At 41.5% G+C, this 17,154-nt stretch overlaps 1 protein-coding gene across 1 annotated transcript; it reads right to left on the bottom strand.

The window, feature by feature from the left end:
• Positions 1-7,406: 7,406 nt before the first annotated feature.
• SPCS3 (signal peptidase complex subunit 3) lies at positions 7,407-16,801 on the bottom strand. The gene is made up of 5 exons (XM_047714197.1): positions 16,524-16,801; positions 14,807-14,880; positions 12,816-12,892; positions 9,349-9,464; positions 7,407-8,189 (listed from the first exon to the last, which is right to left on the bottom strand). The coding sequence occupies exons 1-5, from the start codon at positions 16,664-16,666 to the stop codon at positions 8,057-8,059; spliced, it is 543 nt and encodes a 180-aa protein (XP_047570153.1). The 5' UTR covers positions 16,667-16,801; the 3' UTR covers positions 7,407-8,056.
• Between the last annotated feature and the right edge of the window lie 353 nt (positions 16,802-17,154).

Genomic DNA, 17,154 nt, shown 5'->3' with positions numbered 1-17,154 from the left:
CTTCTGCAGAAATGAATGCTCTCCCAATTACAATCGCCAGAAGAAAACCCTCTTTCATTGGCTGGTGCATTTTGTCTTGCACACCAACTTTCAGCCAAACTTTTATTACTTGATTTTTTTTCCTCGTCCTTTTTATTTCACATGGTTAAAATGAGGGCAGATTTTCCTATACTTTTCATGGTCATTAAGAAGTTAATCTATCTGACTGAGCTAAGAAATCGGCCTTTTTCCATGTTTACTAGAAAAACAGTGGAGTAGACTCACCACTTTGCATCAAGGGAAGTAACTACCTAACTTGTTCTATAATTATACGTAAGGGGGGGGAAAACATGTCTTTGCTGAGACACTTTAAACTCTGAACTGTTCAGCTCTGTTGCCTCAACTCCCCTCCCCGCCCCCATCCCGCACATGCCCAACACTTCATAGAAATAATAAAAACCTGCTATATTACAAAAATGCTAGAGGGTCCTTTTCCCATACATGCTTATTTCTCACAGCAGTTCTGAGAGAAAGTGATGATCATCCCCATGTTTCTGAGGAGAACGGACAGCCTGAGGGAGGAGCAGATACCAGGTCTTGGATATTGGCTTTACCACTAAATACCCTCATGACCTCGGGCAAGTCGATCTTGGTTTTCTTGTCCTTAAAATGGGAATGATAATAGCATCTCCCTCACGGAGCTGCTGTGAGCTCACTAACGGGGAGTTCAGTCAATGCCAAACACATACAACTCGATCCATCTCAGACATGAGATGTGGGCAGTTGACTCCGCTAGGAAAGTGAGTCTCACTTACGCAGGTTCACACAGCTGCAAAGTGACCAAAATGGAATCCTAACCCACATACTTCTGACTTCAAAGTTGGCAACTCTTTCTGTTACATAGCCCTGCAGTAGCTGAGGTTTTCTGTAAGATTTTATATACACATTTTGACGGCAAAGACGTGTAGTAGTTACCAATAAAAGACTTTTGAAAATAGAACTATCTGTACTAGTAGCCATTAGGATAAATCCTATTGGGGAAAAGGAATGTAAATATGATTTTAAGAAGAAAAAAGAATAGGGGCGCCTGGGTGGCTCAGTGGGTTAAAGCCTTTGCCTTCGGCTCAGGTCATGATCTCAGGGTCATAAACCCTTATCAGTTCAAGATATACAGGTTTGTTTTTGTAAGCCACCGAGATGTTGCTACTGCTCATGACAGCAAAACTAACATGATGCAACACAGGTGGTAAAAACTTTCAAGTAAAGCGAGAAAAGGAGGCAAAAGTGAAGGCAGTGGAGAGGGAGGAAGTTGTGATCCAGAAGAGATAGGGTAGGGAGGCTTGGGGTATTGGTTACGGAGGTGTGTGCTGTGTAATTTTTCAATGAACTACTACAAATATTTCGTGCACTTTCCTGTGTTCCTTTTCCCCAAGTACAAACATCAGATCAGCAAAAGATATTCTCCCAATCCCTATTTAACATTAAATTAAATTTAATGTTAAATCAATTTAAATTTAAATTAAAAAATTCCCCCAATCCCTATTTAACGTTACTTAATATTAAGCATTATCATCAAGCGATATTACTGAGATACCAGTCTAAGCAAATGGAACTAAAAGTTACTCATCACACTCATTTTCTTGCTTTTCATTAATTCATTCAATATGTATTAAATGTCCCCTGTGTAGAGCTAGGGATAAAACAAAATAAACATAGCTTTCTGCATCGTGAAACTGATGTGTACGTACACTTGTATGTATCAGGGAGCCGATGAGATTATGTAGGGGAAAGATAAAGGGACTGGGGAGGACCTGAGGAAATAATCCAGGGAGAGGGATAAAGAAGTGCGTTGATTGGGCAACAGGAACCTGCGCAGTGAGCAGGAGGGTCAGCAAAGGTAGTCAGTGGTGGCTGCGCGCTGTGCGTTATCTGCTGGTGTGCTTTCTGTGACACAAATTCTGCATACGCTCCTCATGTGGAAGCCATGGCGTCCCAGTAGTTTGAGGCTCTCAACTGTTTATAATTACCTGTACTCAACAGTCTGACTCCCAGGTATTTCTTCCAGGTCCAAACGCAGGGACAACACTAGATCAAAGTAGGGCAAGAGCTTTCAGCAGCATTCACTGAGGTCTTTTGCGTATCTGAACTGCATTGAGTGACACAAACAGCAGCAACCAGGCCAAAAAAAAAAAAAAAAAAAAAAAAAAGGTAGAAGAAAATCAATAGAAACTGAGTACCCCTTTACTGAAACTTAAAAAATAAAAATTACTCTAAGGAGGGAATACTAGGTTTGTCAGGTAACTCTAACGCCTGATAAGTTGCTTTAAAAACCTGACTCTTAAATCCTAATATGCTCACCTTCAGAAAATCCTGAATGCCTAGACACTACAGGTAAGACCCCCCCACACACAAAAATAAATATAAAAAATAAAAACATATTAAAAATATAAAAAAATAAAAATAAAATTATATATAGATATATATGGTGTTCAAAAGAATCAATGGGAGCATAAGTAAAATGTGACAGACTAGCTATGCAAGAAAGATTTATGCTCCTTGCTCATCTCATGGTTGTTTCTGGAAAGTGAGCACCCAAGAGAACACTGTCCTTCCCCGACACTCCCTGCACCTATTCACGGTTCTGCCCCCTGGAATCTGACTCAGTGACACTTCTGGGCCAAGCTAATTAAACAGGTAAGATTCCTCCACTTTTCACTTGGTCCTGATCAGTCAGGTTGAAGGGCTGTGAGCCCTGGGATGGCCATCCTAGGATGGGACATCCCTGGGTCCTTCAGTCACACCATGAGGAAAACTGCCTGGACACCATCTTGGCTCCTTGCAAAAGCAAGAAAGGAACTTACTTGCTTGAGCTACTCAAATTTTGGAGTTTAGCTATTACAACAGCTAGTGTCATTTTAATTAACACAGAGTACTTGAGCTCTCCAATGCTGAGCTGAGAACAACAATCAGGTTGTCGTCAGCCTCTTCCAACGTAACAGCACTTGTAAACCTTTAAATGCAGGTGAACAGAATTCCCACAGTAGTATAGTCTCTGCTTGTCTCTGCATATGTAGTACAACAGTAAGGGAGTCTTTTTTTTTTTTTTTTCTTTAAAGATATTTGGAGCAAGAGCAGGCACAGAGGAGTAAGGGGGCAGAGGGAGAGGGAGAAGCAGGCTCCCCGCTAAGCAAGAAACCCAATGCGGGGCTCCATCCCAAGACCCTGGGATCATGACCTGAGCCGAAGGCAGCCGCTTAACAGACTGAGCCATCCGGGCACCCCCAACAATTAGGGGAGTCTGAAAAGCAGCAGGGAAGACTGCAGATAGGAACAAGCCCTAAGCTTCTCAAACCCACAAAACTTGGGGGCCTCTTCTAATGGAATCTGGTTCCCTCTAAGCCCAAATCACCTTGCTCTGGACCCCTTGGAGCAGCTCAGAATCCTCCTCCTCCAGATCCCAGCCATCAGATTCCTTCCGGCCCTTCATATTCACCTCCTTTCCCAGGTAGGTTACAGCCCTTCTGAGCCTTCATGGGAGTGGGGCCAAGGACATGGACATGGTGCCATTTAGGAGCAGAAACTTTTTGTCTCAGGTATCCGGTGCTGACCAGAACCTTTACTTTTCTACTCCCAGATGCCTGTTTCCAACTAGACTCAAGAGATGCACCAGTGGGATGTGTATCAACTACACATATTCCAAAGGGGAAATGCTTCTTTGCTGTCATGTGGGAAGGAAAGGCCCAGCTGAGAAGCTACTTTAAGCTTGAGGTCTCTTCAAGACAGGGCAGGGCACACCTATTCAAGTGATACATTTTCCTTCTCCAGGGATAACCCGTTAATCAGGCAAGAGTTTAATGAGCCCTGAATTCTTGCTTTAACCTACCACTTGGAGAGTAGATGATGAAAGAATATAAGGGTAAATGCCTAAGATTAAAGTTCTGACACAGGGTTGCCCAGGTTTGGAGAAAATGAGCAAAAGCAAAATCTAGCTTAACTTTTATCATCCCAGATAACCTATCCTTATGTTAAACAACAACAATAAAAGTACCCTCTAATCTCAGCTGATTCCCTACCCTTGAAAGAGTATTTCTACTGTTTTGGTTGTCTTGAGTTTTCTGGTAAACGTTCTAGATCTTGTTAAAAACTCCTCTTTTGATATAAAAAGGAAAACTGCAATTTCTATAACCTCCTAGGTTCCGTGCAAGCCCCTTGGGCCAGATGTGAGGAGTCAGCCAAGCCAGCCCACGTGCCCAAGCTGGTAGGGGCTCAGCAAAGATGGAGGTTCTGACCCATCGCCTCATGAGCTGCACATGCACCTTGACGTTGTTAGAAGTCAGTTCTACGTGGTGGTTTTCTTGTATTAAAGTAAAGCACTTGCCATGTCAGTCTCCTCCTCCAGGCACTATCCCTTGGCTCTCTTATAATCAAAAGCCGGGTCAAAGAAACAGAAGGGCAGCATTTGCCACGACTGAGCAGTCTAAGGGGGCCCCAAAGGAAAGCGTCAGATCTAACATCACCAGGAGCTCGAGAGAAAACGGCGGCACTCACAAAGAAGAGAGTCAACTGGAAAGCAACCCCCGTGATTTGGCCACATTATAAAGACAAGGACTTCATTCATCATCAATATTTATTGGGCGCCTATGACGTGCAGGGCACTATGCTAGGCGCTGGGAAGATACAAAGATAAACCCAACAAGACTGCCCTCAAAGAGCTTACAGTCTAGCAGAGGAGCATACAGTGTCTGGAGAAGATATTTTAGATGTAAATTACCTCCCCCCAACCCCAGCCCACCAAAAGAAAAGATAAAAAAAAAAAAAAAAAGGAAAGAAAAGAAAAAGAAAGACAAAAAGTTAAGTTTCTTAGACTTGGTTTCATCCATTTTCTTTTCGTGCAGCGGCTTCACATAAAAAGCAGAAATCTGGAAGTCTTTTAAAATGCATACTTTCACTACTAAACAAAATTCATTTTCATTAGAAAAAAGGCTATTTATTGCAATTAAGAAAATCCTCAATTATCTCTTCAGTATTTTCATGAAATTTTTTATGAATCTGTTATTTGTGAAGTAAACAATTTCCCAAATTGCATCAAAACACACCGCAACTTTTGAAACCCATCTTGTTAAACCACTGGCAGTCACAGATAATGCACATGGGCTCTCTGCTGAAAGGAAAGCTTCTGAAAGGAATAGGTGCTGTTTACTACCGAAGTTCACGGCTTACGGTATTTCCCCTTTCACCCATTTCGTGTCAAATTCAAGATATTATAAAATAGCACCTCCACTAGCATATACCTCAAGGATCCAAAGCTTTAGATCACTAAGCTTTAGATAGAATAGTGAAAAAAAATGTCCACTATAACCTTAAAGCCCATCTCTTAGTGCTAATACAAGGCCGGCCAGACCCACCAAAGAACTGGAAAACAATTCCAAAAAAGGAAATTCAAAATAACCCACTTTCCTATTACACCCTTAGGAACTTCTGAAGTTTTCTACTGTTTTCCTTGAAGCATAAAGAAACCAAACGTCATCAATCAGGGAAATATAAAACACGGTCAGAGCTGCGTGTCTAGGTTAACCTGCTAGAGAAAAGGAGTCTGTGAGCACATTTAGATCAGTTCACTTCTAACCCCAAGTATTTTAGATTAAGTATCTTGCAATTTTTCTCCTTCCCCAGTATCCTGGGAATGTCCGGGCTCAGACATTTCTAATAAGACTTAGGGTTCTGATAGTCTGAAGCCTTGGGCCTGTGTGGAGACCGCAAGACTTCTGGAAACATGGGCACTGAAGGTAGGTGGTGCGCTTCTCAAACCGAGCACGAAGCCATCTGCTTTCATGTAAGATCATGGTCAACGGACAAGGCCGCGCACCCAACAATGAGTTCCTAAGACAGAGGCTTCTTATTCCAATGCTGAAGCATTCCTGTCCTAGCACTTTCCCCAAGTTGAGCAAAAACAAGAAACGGTTTAATCATTGGGCTAGTTGTGCCTTTCTACTCGTCTTCCTCACCCAACTCCAAGAAAGCGGGTGGGCTTGTCAGGTACACTTTAACTCGAGTAAAGGTCAACATTCACCTCTAGCAAACCCATGATCTGCTCACCACTGAGGGAAGAGGGACTAAGCCAGTGCCTGCTTCCAGTCGGGGCTGCCCCGTTCTTGCGCATGCCTTCCTGAATGCCTGTACCCAATTTTTCAGCTTTGACATCTACAGAGACTATATTTCCATGTGTTCTATTTGTACCTACGAGGTTAAATGTTCTGGGCATAAAAATCTATCAGAAATATAGTCCAATCAGCACAGAATAGTTATGGGTTAGTCTTCCCGGTCATGTCCTTGCCTTCACGTTACTAAGGTGCTTTCTGTTCAACCTCTCTGCTGAACGGATAGTACAAATTTTATAGACTTGTGTGGTATATAAAAGAACCACTATTTAAGTTAGTGAGTCCGACTCTGTCATTTTAGATAAAGAAACCGAGACCCTGAACAGTTTAGTGAAAAAGCTGGGAGCCAAACCCAGTCTGGTATTCATGATACGACAGCTTTGACTTTCAACAGGAACACATGCTCTCACATACAACAGCTGTAAAAACCACCATAATTAAATGATGTATTTCCGATGAGGTAAATACAACAACTCTTAATTGAAACCCATTCTTAGGAAACATTAGCCCTTTTTGGTTACTGCTGATAGTGTAACTACAGTGTTTGGTCTTGCTTTTAAGGGTAATTGATTTGTAGTTGCTTCCTTGAGCATGTTTATTTGCTCAGTGTAGGAAAAAATCGTGTTCAATATGATCATATATTCAACCATGTATTATTCTGCACTTAATCTCTAAATCATTTCTACATACATCTGGATTCTTCTACTTTTAACATATGTAATATTAATTTATGCAGAGAATGAAATGAGGTATTATCTCTACATAAGTTGTTGGCAGCTTGAGGGTGTCCAGGGTAACATAAAACATAATGAAAATTGTAAGTGAATTTTGATTGGTCTATACTCTGAGCTACAGGAGAAAGGATAAGCTTAGAGAATGACTGAAGTTTTAACTATCTTCCTTGCTAGGTATGAATCCTCAAAGCGATTCAATAAACTTCCGGGTTTCAGTTTCTTCATCTGCAAAGAGCTAACATCTGTACTACTTACCTCGTTAGATCATCGAGGATAACACACAGTAAAAATATAGGAGAGTGCTTCTAAGTGGAAAAGCGCACCAACAATATTATTACCCCAATAATTATTAAAATGTGGACCTAGAAACTTTTAAATAACTACCACTCATGGCACTAGGCATGCTCACAAGAACAAACGTAACTCAAAAGGTAAACCATGCAAACATTTTCAACTTTCAATGGCAATGCTAACAATTCACACAAAGATATAATACAAAGGAACATTTTTAGAGAAAGCACTGAGACACACATACTTGGTTGACTTAAGAGACTTTAAAATGAGTTAGAATGATTTACAGCATATAAAGAGGTATTTAGTCTTTAAGTGGAGAAAGTTGCTAGTCACCTGTAAGGAAAACAAGCATATGGGGCATTCCAGAGACAAATGGAATACAATTCCATCACTTCTGGCTATTTTGTAAACCAGGTGTCTTACAAATAACCATTTTAATTTTTCTGGTAATGCAACATACCCTAAAAAGAGAATGTCCACTTCTGCATCACATCCAATGTGAACCTGCATGAATGCGAGGCATAAAATACAGTTCTTCTAACTCCACAGGCACCTAAAAGTTTTAACTACCCTTCATGCTCACTGTATATTCCATAAGGAACCATGGACATACAGGGAATACCTCAAACATAAATTTTTTACAAATCTTTATTGTGTAGTTGTCTTGTTTTTATAATTTTATAATATTCTGGTGGCCTTTTTTGTGTGTATTTTGCTTGTAAAATTAAGTAGCACATTAACCTTTCCCCTTCAACTATGCCTTTGATGTTAGTTCTTAAACCACCCCCCGTAAAAAAAGAAAAGTAACAACCAAATGAAGATGCAAGGGAAGAGAAAAACAAGATATGACTCATTAAGTATAAAAATATGTTGTTTCAAATTCAGAATAATTTAATAACTCTTCGTTATTTCATATGTATCTGGAAATGGGACAGATACGTGACCTGATCCTGTCACAAGAGGTAGAATTCCAGCATTTGGTACAACGTTCCAAGAGAGGGTTAAAGTGACATTCCTGTTTCCCCTATAAAAAGACAGAATAAACATGTTTATTAGATGTCAGCAAAAACATTTTTAGTTCAACAAAAACATTTAACTCAAGCACTGGGGTTCAAATACTTCATAACCAGCTATTTGTAGCCGGAATCCTAATCTACCAACAGAAGTCCTCTCAAGTCTTTGAAATCCAGGAACGACGCTGGAAAGCCAGCATTGTATCCGCAGGCATCCCATAGTGACCTAAGTAAACTCACTCACAGCGCCGGTCATTAGCGCTATGGGTCAGAAAGCTTAACTGAGTAAAACAGAGCGAGAATATAGAAAGAGATTTGAGCTAGATACCAGAAGGTGATGATTTGAAATCGAATCCTCTCCTTGTCTAGACTGTGAACAAATCATCTTTCATGGCTCCAATTTTTCATCTGCAAAACCTGAGGTCTGGTTACAACAGCTCTCCCTGCTGTTGTTTCTTTTCAGTGTTTCCTTTCCAGTGTTTACTCACAGAGCTTACGAGCTAAAATGACCCAAAATCTCAGTTATTCTAATTCCTTCCCTGTGCATGGAAGGAAAGGGAGTTCAGAGAAGTTAAGCACAGCTGGAACCCTCAGTGTCAATCCTGGACACACACACTACCTCCTCCTGAAGGGCCCCCTGACAAATTCGTCTCCCATTCCAGAAGGAGCCCCTTCCAACGGCAGTTCCTATTTCCAGGTGGGCAAGCCCAGGCCCCCTGCAAAGGTCACAGCAGAAACAGCTAAGGGCCTTTCTCAGTGAGACTGGGCCATTTCACTTACCGCACGAGAACTCAGCGCTCATCTTAGACCCGTGTCTGTGGCAGTGTTTCTACCCAATCTTCCAGATCAGATCTGTATTTCTTTCTCTCAACTTTCCCCTTTTTACCCTCTAATCACTTTCTTAAAAACAAAAGTACATTATATAATTCTCTCCCCCACATATTTAATTACATGTAAAGAATGACAAAGAACCAGGGCGCCTGGGTGGCTCAGTGTGTTAAAGCCTCTGCCTTTGGCTCAGGTCATGATCCCAGAGTCCTGGGATCGAGCCCCGCATAGCCTGCTTCACTCACTCTCTCTGCCTGCCTCTCTGTCTACTTGTAATCTCTGTCAAATAAATAAATAAAACCTTAAAAAAAAAAAAAAAAAGAATGACAAATAACTGCTCACTTGAGGCCATTTCCATCGTCAAAGAAAAAATATTTTGTTTTCATATCTTTCAACAGCAGCTTTGGATTATCACCTCGCAGAACAATCTTGTCCCAAAGGACAACTTGGTTCAGAGCCTACATTAAAATGAAAATTAATTAGATAACTCATCAGAACTTACAACTCTGTCACTTCAAATTAAAAGCAGTGCTATGCAAATACTTTAATTTACATTAATGAATACACGTTTTCAGGGAATTGCTAAAATCCTAGAGCGTAACAAAATAACAAGTGGATAGATACAAGAAGTTGAACTTTTCTGGGACAAAAGATTATTTCCCTAAAGCAAATCATTGCTTTTGCTAAAACAACTGTATTATTTAGGGCCCTCAAAGCTTACTCTAAGGTTTTATTTAGACTCATGTGCACTCCAGAGTGGGGCCCTTGGAGAAACAGAGGGATTAGAATCATCAGAAAGCAAGCAAGCATACTCCTAAATCACTTTTCCCCGTAAAATTTCTGAGACCCTCCAGTCCAGTGTGGACTCTGAAAAGTGTCAGGAAACTGAGACGGCTACTCCTGCTCCACCACGCTCCTCACACAGGTCTCTGCGGCCAGATTAGGTCAGGAATATCTATGTATCTCCAAGGTCTTAACATTACCAAGGAATCACTAAAGAAATGAAGCCTTCTAAATAGTTTTCCTTTACATTAATCATAGACACATCATTGTTTTATTATCAAATGTTCTAGAAGTCAATTCCTTTTGACACATCAAAAACAAGTTCTGTTTGGAAAGTGAGGAGCATAAAGTGCAGAGAAAACACATCTGTGACCACTATTAATCCCAAGAAATCTGTTCTTAGTAAGCTATCATCCATTATTTAGCCTGGAAGGTCAGTTGCTCAGCATGTGGTGACTACATTCGCTGAAAAGAAATGTGGACATTATTTCTAAGAAGGTTCAATTCTTCACCACAAAGCCTCTTTCTAGCATAAAACAGAAACATCAAACCTGAAGAATATATAATCTAAGATATGCCAAAGTGAAATGACTTTTTAATACACATTTATTCCTTCACCAAAGCAATGATCTGTCAAGTTCCCAGTCGTATTAACTTACTAGTCACACTGGGGTAAACCAGAATTATGAATATAATTTAGATATACCTGTCACCAAGAAGGTAACATATTAATTCAAATAATCTGTTGAGAGCTATAGAATGATATGTGTGTATACAGTCATTATTCTTACCTTCAGAATAGCTTTTTCTATATGTTCTAACATTCTGTTGATTCTCAAGGGCAGGGTTCAAAACCTACACAACCCAGTAATCCTAGGGCCTAACAAAATATTTGGCATAAAAGACATGCTCAATCAAAATGAATGTAAAATGAATTGAAGTACTAAAAATTCCAGTTAACTAATCAAGCCAATCAGCAGATAAAGTTAATTTTTCATCCCTTGAAAGTGAACATAGTTCCAATAAAATACAGAAGTAGACTCATCCCTAACTACAAATCACCTCTAGACTACGCTGATAACAAACATGAGGGTGAAAACAACACAGAAGCATATTTTAATTCCATGGATTTCACCTTCGTATTTTAATTCATTTATCACAATCGTTCACTTAACACTTTCAGGGATTTCTGTTTTAGCAACATCCTATATAAAAATCTCAGTCTTTCTGGGGCGTCTGGGTGGCTCAGTTGGTTAAGCAACTGCCTTCAGCTCAGGTCATGATCCCAGGGTCCTGGGATTGAGCCCCGCATCACGTTCCCTGCTCAGTGGGGAGCCTGCTTCTCCCTCTCCCTCTGCTGCTCTGCCTGCTTGTGTCTCTTGCTCTATCAAATAAATAAAATCTAAAAAAAAAAAAAACTCAGTCCTTCCTCTCATCTGCAACAAAAGCTCTAAATCAGGCTGAACCAGTAAATTTCAATCACAAATTAATAATTTTAAGTGTTTTAATCTAATAGTTTAGTAGCTTTTAATGACAAAACTTCTGATAAGCTCTAGTTTATGATTAAAAAGACTACTTTTAAATCCTGAAATTGGTGAATCCCATATAATTCCAAAGCAAAGGAAAATATTTCTCAACAGATAGAGATGTTAATTGTGGCTATACGGCTTAGTAAGATGATCAGAACAGCTCACATCAAAATAAAAATACAAATATTTAGGCGGATTTTAAAATAACCTGATAGGATTAAAAAATGTGTTATCTTTATAGTTTTTTATTACATATATGGATAATGAGAGTTGTAAACACAGGTCACAGATTTTGTTGATTCAAGCATCTTGCCATCTTTTCTCCAAAGCTATGGAAAGAATACTTCAGCTTAAAAAATCCTATACCCGCACAGCAACTCCACATCCCCATTTCTTAGTCCACTCCTAATTCAACAACAGCCTTTCTGAGCTTATCACTGGAAATGGTACCGAAAGATTTGAGCACAAATTATTTTGAGCACAAACCCAAAATATGCATTTATTTACAAATTCTGTACATAGTACACATCACTATTGCCATTAGACGATGTATCACCACTGATAATGAACGTAAATTTGCATTTCTAATAATATTCCTGACCAATGTTGAATTTTCTCAGCCAACTTTGTATTAGATCTTTCTAGGTTCTCTCTTTTTCTAATCCATTAATGTGGCCGAGCAGCTCTAATGAGGAACACACACATCAGCTCTGCCGTGTTCCTGCTGCTTACATGTGGTTGAACCATTTGTGTTATTTTCAGTGTGTAACTTCTCTGCAGGAATGTTTTTAAGCCGTTTTTCCATGTTGTGAGATTTGTTTATTTAAAACTATGTAACATCACCCACTGAACTGGATTATACTGTACAACTTTATAAAACGCTGAACTTGAACAAATAAATTACATGCAGAATGGTCAACCATTCTGCCCTACAGAATTCCTCCTCTTCCCCCGGAGAACCTGCATACTGTCGGAGACATGCGACCGTCTGACCACGGGACTGAGCATATGAATGTCAGTCCATATTGCAAGTACTCATACAGTTTGGCTTCTTTCCCTTTTATTTTTAAACAAAAATATATAGCTAGAGTTCTCGTTTCCAGTACAGATCAGGAGCTTGGCAGTTGCCACTTCATCTTAACATCAAGTGAAAAGCTAATGAACTGAAAAACTGGCAAGTCTTCCTAACTCTGTAAGAGAAGAAATAATAGCTCTTAGTGATTTTCCTTATATACCTACAGATTACCCTGCATGCACTGCATTCTGGGGATAAGAATACTAGACAGCTATAGTAACAGAAAAAAAAAAGGCTACCAACCAAAAGAGATGTTTTCTTAGTAGTCACCTCTCCAGAGGCTTAGGATTTTTACTGAACGACTCATGTCAGATATTTTGAATATGTAAGATTTATATCCTTTCATAAAGAATGAGATTTTAAAGATTATTAAAATACATCTCTCTCTCTCTCTCTCTCTATATATATATATATATACTTACATTATTTTTAGTTGAATATTCTGCTGATAAATAAAGAAACAACTGCTTAACATTCCAATCAAATATATTCTCTAGATGTAAACAAATTAAGGAACATAAAAATCATAAAGCAGCAAACAACTTCTAAATCAATCCTATTTTTCATTATCCACAGCAATACTAATACTAAAATAGAAAAAAGAGAGGTGGCTCAGAAACATACTGAGACACTAGTTTAATAAAAACACATAAAAGACAAATATATTATAAAATCTCATTTCAAAATAAAAAAATATGTGTCAGTGAGATTACTAGCATCATTCCCCTGTGCCTCTAACCAGGATTTAATAAGAAAGTAACAGAATACAAAATTTAGCTTTCTGTAACATTAGCCAAGTCTAAAAGAAAGAGGATTTAATCTTTGAGGCATATTCAATTCCACGGAAGTTCTAAAATATAACCAATCATCATAGTTTAAATTTACTGACAGACAAACATGAATCAGCTCATGTAATTAAACGAAATATAATAAATGTTCATGTTGCTTTTGAGCCCATGCCAACGGAGATCAAAATGTCTCAGTCCACAAAGTGCTTTGGTAAGAATATGCAGCTGAACGTCAATCCGATTTCCTCAGCTTACCAGAGTGCAAAAAAAAAATTCACAATGATTAATTACAAGAGCGGTGTCACTGCAAAATGAAATGAATTAAGTGTCTGGATTTTATTAAGTATCATATGTAAATGGCTAAGTCATTTCATTACATGCCTTTATACATACTGATAGCAACATGGTCATTATATTCTGCTTTTAGAATTGAAGTCTAAGATAGCTCTTTATAAAAACAGGCCCAATTTCAAGTTTTAGCAGCAGCAGTAAGAAAAACTACAAATGATGAGATTGAGAATATATAAATACAGTAGTTGAGATGTCAGGAAATTTCACTAATTCTCCAGATAAAGTTACTACTTGCGGAAGAGATCCAAACTCCCTCTTACCAGACTGTTTTAAAATGACACAAAAACTTAAAAGCAGATATACCAAGTTTCCCATAGGACTCTTCCGACAGTTACACTATCTCCTCACAAAGTGCCTAGAGAACTAATTTCTAGTCTACTTCTAAACCCAACACTTTATTTCTAAAAAATCAAAGTAATTCCATGGCAGTCAAGAGCCCTATCAGGTAAACTCCCCGGGTTCGTCATCTGCTTCGACTGTTCAGACAGTGGCTTTAACAGAAGTCCGGACAGTGCAATCACCATAGCCAATTTTAATCCTGAGGTCTGAAAAAGGTAGGTGTGATCAGACGACATGGCAGAGAACAATGCTGCCAACATATTAATCTAAGACCATAAAAGATTACATTGGCCAAAATGGGCAGTTATCAAATGGTGGAAATTCAAAAGAAAAAGATTAAATCATTCCCATTTTTAAAGTAACTCCTATAAACGTTAAGATTTCTCTTGACTCTCCTTATAAAAGTACTTATTAAAAAAACCATAATGGCAAAATTCTAATATGGTTTGCAAATAATCATACTGATAATGACCTTCTAAACCTTAACAGATGACAATTAACTTTTTTAACATATGTTTCTCTCTGCTATCATGAAATATGGATATATTACTTGGGACTGTACATGAAATAATCAATCTAGGAAGGCTGAGCACTGCTAACATTTCTCTTTCTATAATCCAAACGACCTGATTCTATTTTTTTCTTTCTGAAATATTCAAACTCTCTTCAAGCTTTCAATCTGTTTAACGTTTCTGTGAAAAGTTTAAAATCGGTTCACAAAATAATAACTGAAGAATCCATAAATACATTTTCTCAAGTGTGAATGAGGAGATATTAAAACTATTTTACTAATGGAAATATACCTATAGAAACTCCTAAAGTTTGGTTGATTCAGGGGATAGTGAGACTACTGGACCTCCCCCCAAATCACTAAACAACATGCATATCATTATACCACTACAGAGAAGGCAATAAAATATTTTCTTAAAGGATATCAGCAGTTATATCAAACGTAATGAATCCCAGATCACTTCTTTCTCTAGGTCCAGTGAAGTCTTCTACATTTTTTCTAAAAATAAAGATAAAAGTTTTACCATTCTTCAAACATAACAGCACATACAATTCACACAGTTCCTTAAAGTGAAAGATAGGATCTTGTTGGAGGCACAGGTGGAACGGCAAGAAGTAAAAAATCAGAGACACTTACAAGCGGGAGAAGAGGATAAAACTTTTAATCCTATATAAAAATTAGGTCCGTAGCTACAGCATATACCTTAAAAGAGAATCCCCAGCAAAATGGGGGGCAGAGTGTGAAAACTGCTGGAAGGGAGTGTGAACACTTGCTGTCAGTGAGTCTGGTGACGGGGCAGGTCACAGAGGACTACAGGTGGTGCGGGAAAATTAAGATGAGAAAAAATTAAAGGTCAGTGCTGCTGTATTTACTGCGTGCTTCCTGTGTGTCTGGGGGAGGTCCAACAGTGAATTTTTCGTAATTATCTCAAATAATCCTCACAACAAGCCTATGAGTTGGGTGTTATTTCTATTCTTAAAAGGAAATTAAGGCCCAGGACGATAAGAAACTTGCTCAAGATTAACAACAGCAAAAAGTGCCGGCGTCTACTTGAATCTAAAAACCAGTATCTAGCAAGCAGCAGGAGAGGGAAAAAAGGTGTGTTGGGCGGGGGGTGGCATTTGGAAGCAGAGGAGCTATTCGATGACTGGCTTGTCGGAGACTCCGACAAAGAAATCTAGAAAACTACGGCTGAAGAACGAGAGAACTTGATGCAAGATGGAAGAGAGAAGATGTGAGAACCGGGGGGAAAAAAAAAAGAAAGAGAGAGAAAGAAAAGAAAAAGAAAAACACCTACGTATCAAAAAATGTGCCGGCGAACACAAATTATCAAGGCAAAATAAAACCGGCATTATGGAAATGACAACGTCATTCTGAAATCCCATTTGGGGCATTTTCGCACATTTCTCCAGCCCGCTGAGTCGTAAACCGGCCGCGGCGCCGGATCCGCGAGCGGGGCTGTCGGAGGCTCTCAGCGCATCCCACCCTCTCCCGCCAACTTCAAAGCGGCTGCGAGTCCGCGCCGCCCCCGAAGGAGGCAGCCCCCCCCCCCCCCCGGGAAGAAGGCAGAGCGCTCGAAGGAGGCAGCCCCCCCACACCCCCGCGAAGGCGGCCGGGCGAGAACCGCGGAAGGCCCGCACGCGGGGCCGAGTCCGGTCTGAGACGGCAGCGCCGAGGCGCGGCGGCCGGCGGGGAAGCCGGGGAGTCGGGGAGCCGAGGAGCGGGGAGCGGGCAGCGGGGAGCCGGGGCAGCGGGGAGCCGGCCCGGGAGCCGGCGGGCGGGCGGCGGCGCGGCTCTGCTGTTGTGTTGCTCCCTCATTGGCCGGGCGTGGGCGGGGGAAGTGAGGAACAGGAAGGAAGCGGAGGCACCGGCCTGAGGAACACTCAAAATTAAAATTTAAGAGCAAGCCCGGGAATTCGCGATGGAGGGGTGGGAGTTCGAGGGGAAGTCGAGAAGCCCGCGACGTCCACCGGGGCGTCCGTCCTCGGGGGCGCCGGCCTCTGAGGAGCGGCGGGTAGGGGGGGGCGGTTCCCCCGGGGCGGCGCGGACGCCCTGCCCGCGGCGGCCCGGCCTCGGCGCCCACCCCGGCCCGGTCCAGGCGCCCCGCCCCGCCCCGCCGGCCGGGCCTCCGCCACACTCACAGCATGATCCGCGAGACGTGCAGCCGCACCGGGACGCTCCTGTCTTTGAAGGCAGTGGTGATGAAGCAGCCGAAGGTGAGCGCCGCCATCACGCTCAGCGAGAAGGCGAACAGCGAGTTCGCCCGCGACAGCACCGTGTTCATCGCGACCGTCTCCCCGGAGCCCCGTTCCGCACGCACACCAGGGACCCCGCTCCGGCCCCGGACCGGCTCCCTGAGATCCGCGCCGCCTGCGCCGCGCGCGTCCCGGGAGCGCGCGCCGCCGCGGCCCCGCCTCCTTTCCGGTCCTTCAACGCCGGCGAGCGCGCGCGCACCCGCCTCCCCGGACACACCCACCCTCCCGGCCTATCGCCGCCACCAATCAGCGACGAGCAAGGAGGGGTGGGGTTTCTCCACGGAAGACCCGCCCCCTGCCCTCGCTTCCTCTCCTCCCTGCCCCCTGGCTCCCCTACCCCCGTTTCTTGGTCCTTCAGCATGGTGGTCAGCCCCGAGGCTTCTTGAGCGCTGCTGTCTCATTAATTTGCACTTAAATCCGACAGCAAGGCCAGGTAGTTTGGAATGTATTCTGAGGCGTCGCATATGTGAGCAGCACTTCACAAAACTCTTCTCCTTTGTCAAATCTGGTCAAAGTT

Source organism: Lutra lutra, chromosome 2 (assembly GCF_902655055.1).
Source record: "Lutra lutra chromosome 2, mLutLut1.2, whole genome shotgun sequence".
Taxonomy (NCBI): domain Eukaryota; kingdom Metazoa; phylum Chordata; class Mammalia; order Carnivora; family Mustelidae; genus Lutra; species Lutra lutra.
Note: the sequence above shows the minus strand (reverse complement) of the source record. Positions and strands in the feature narration are given on the sequence as shown.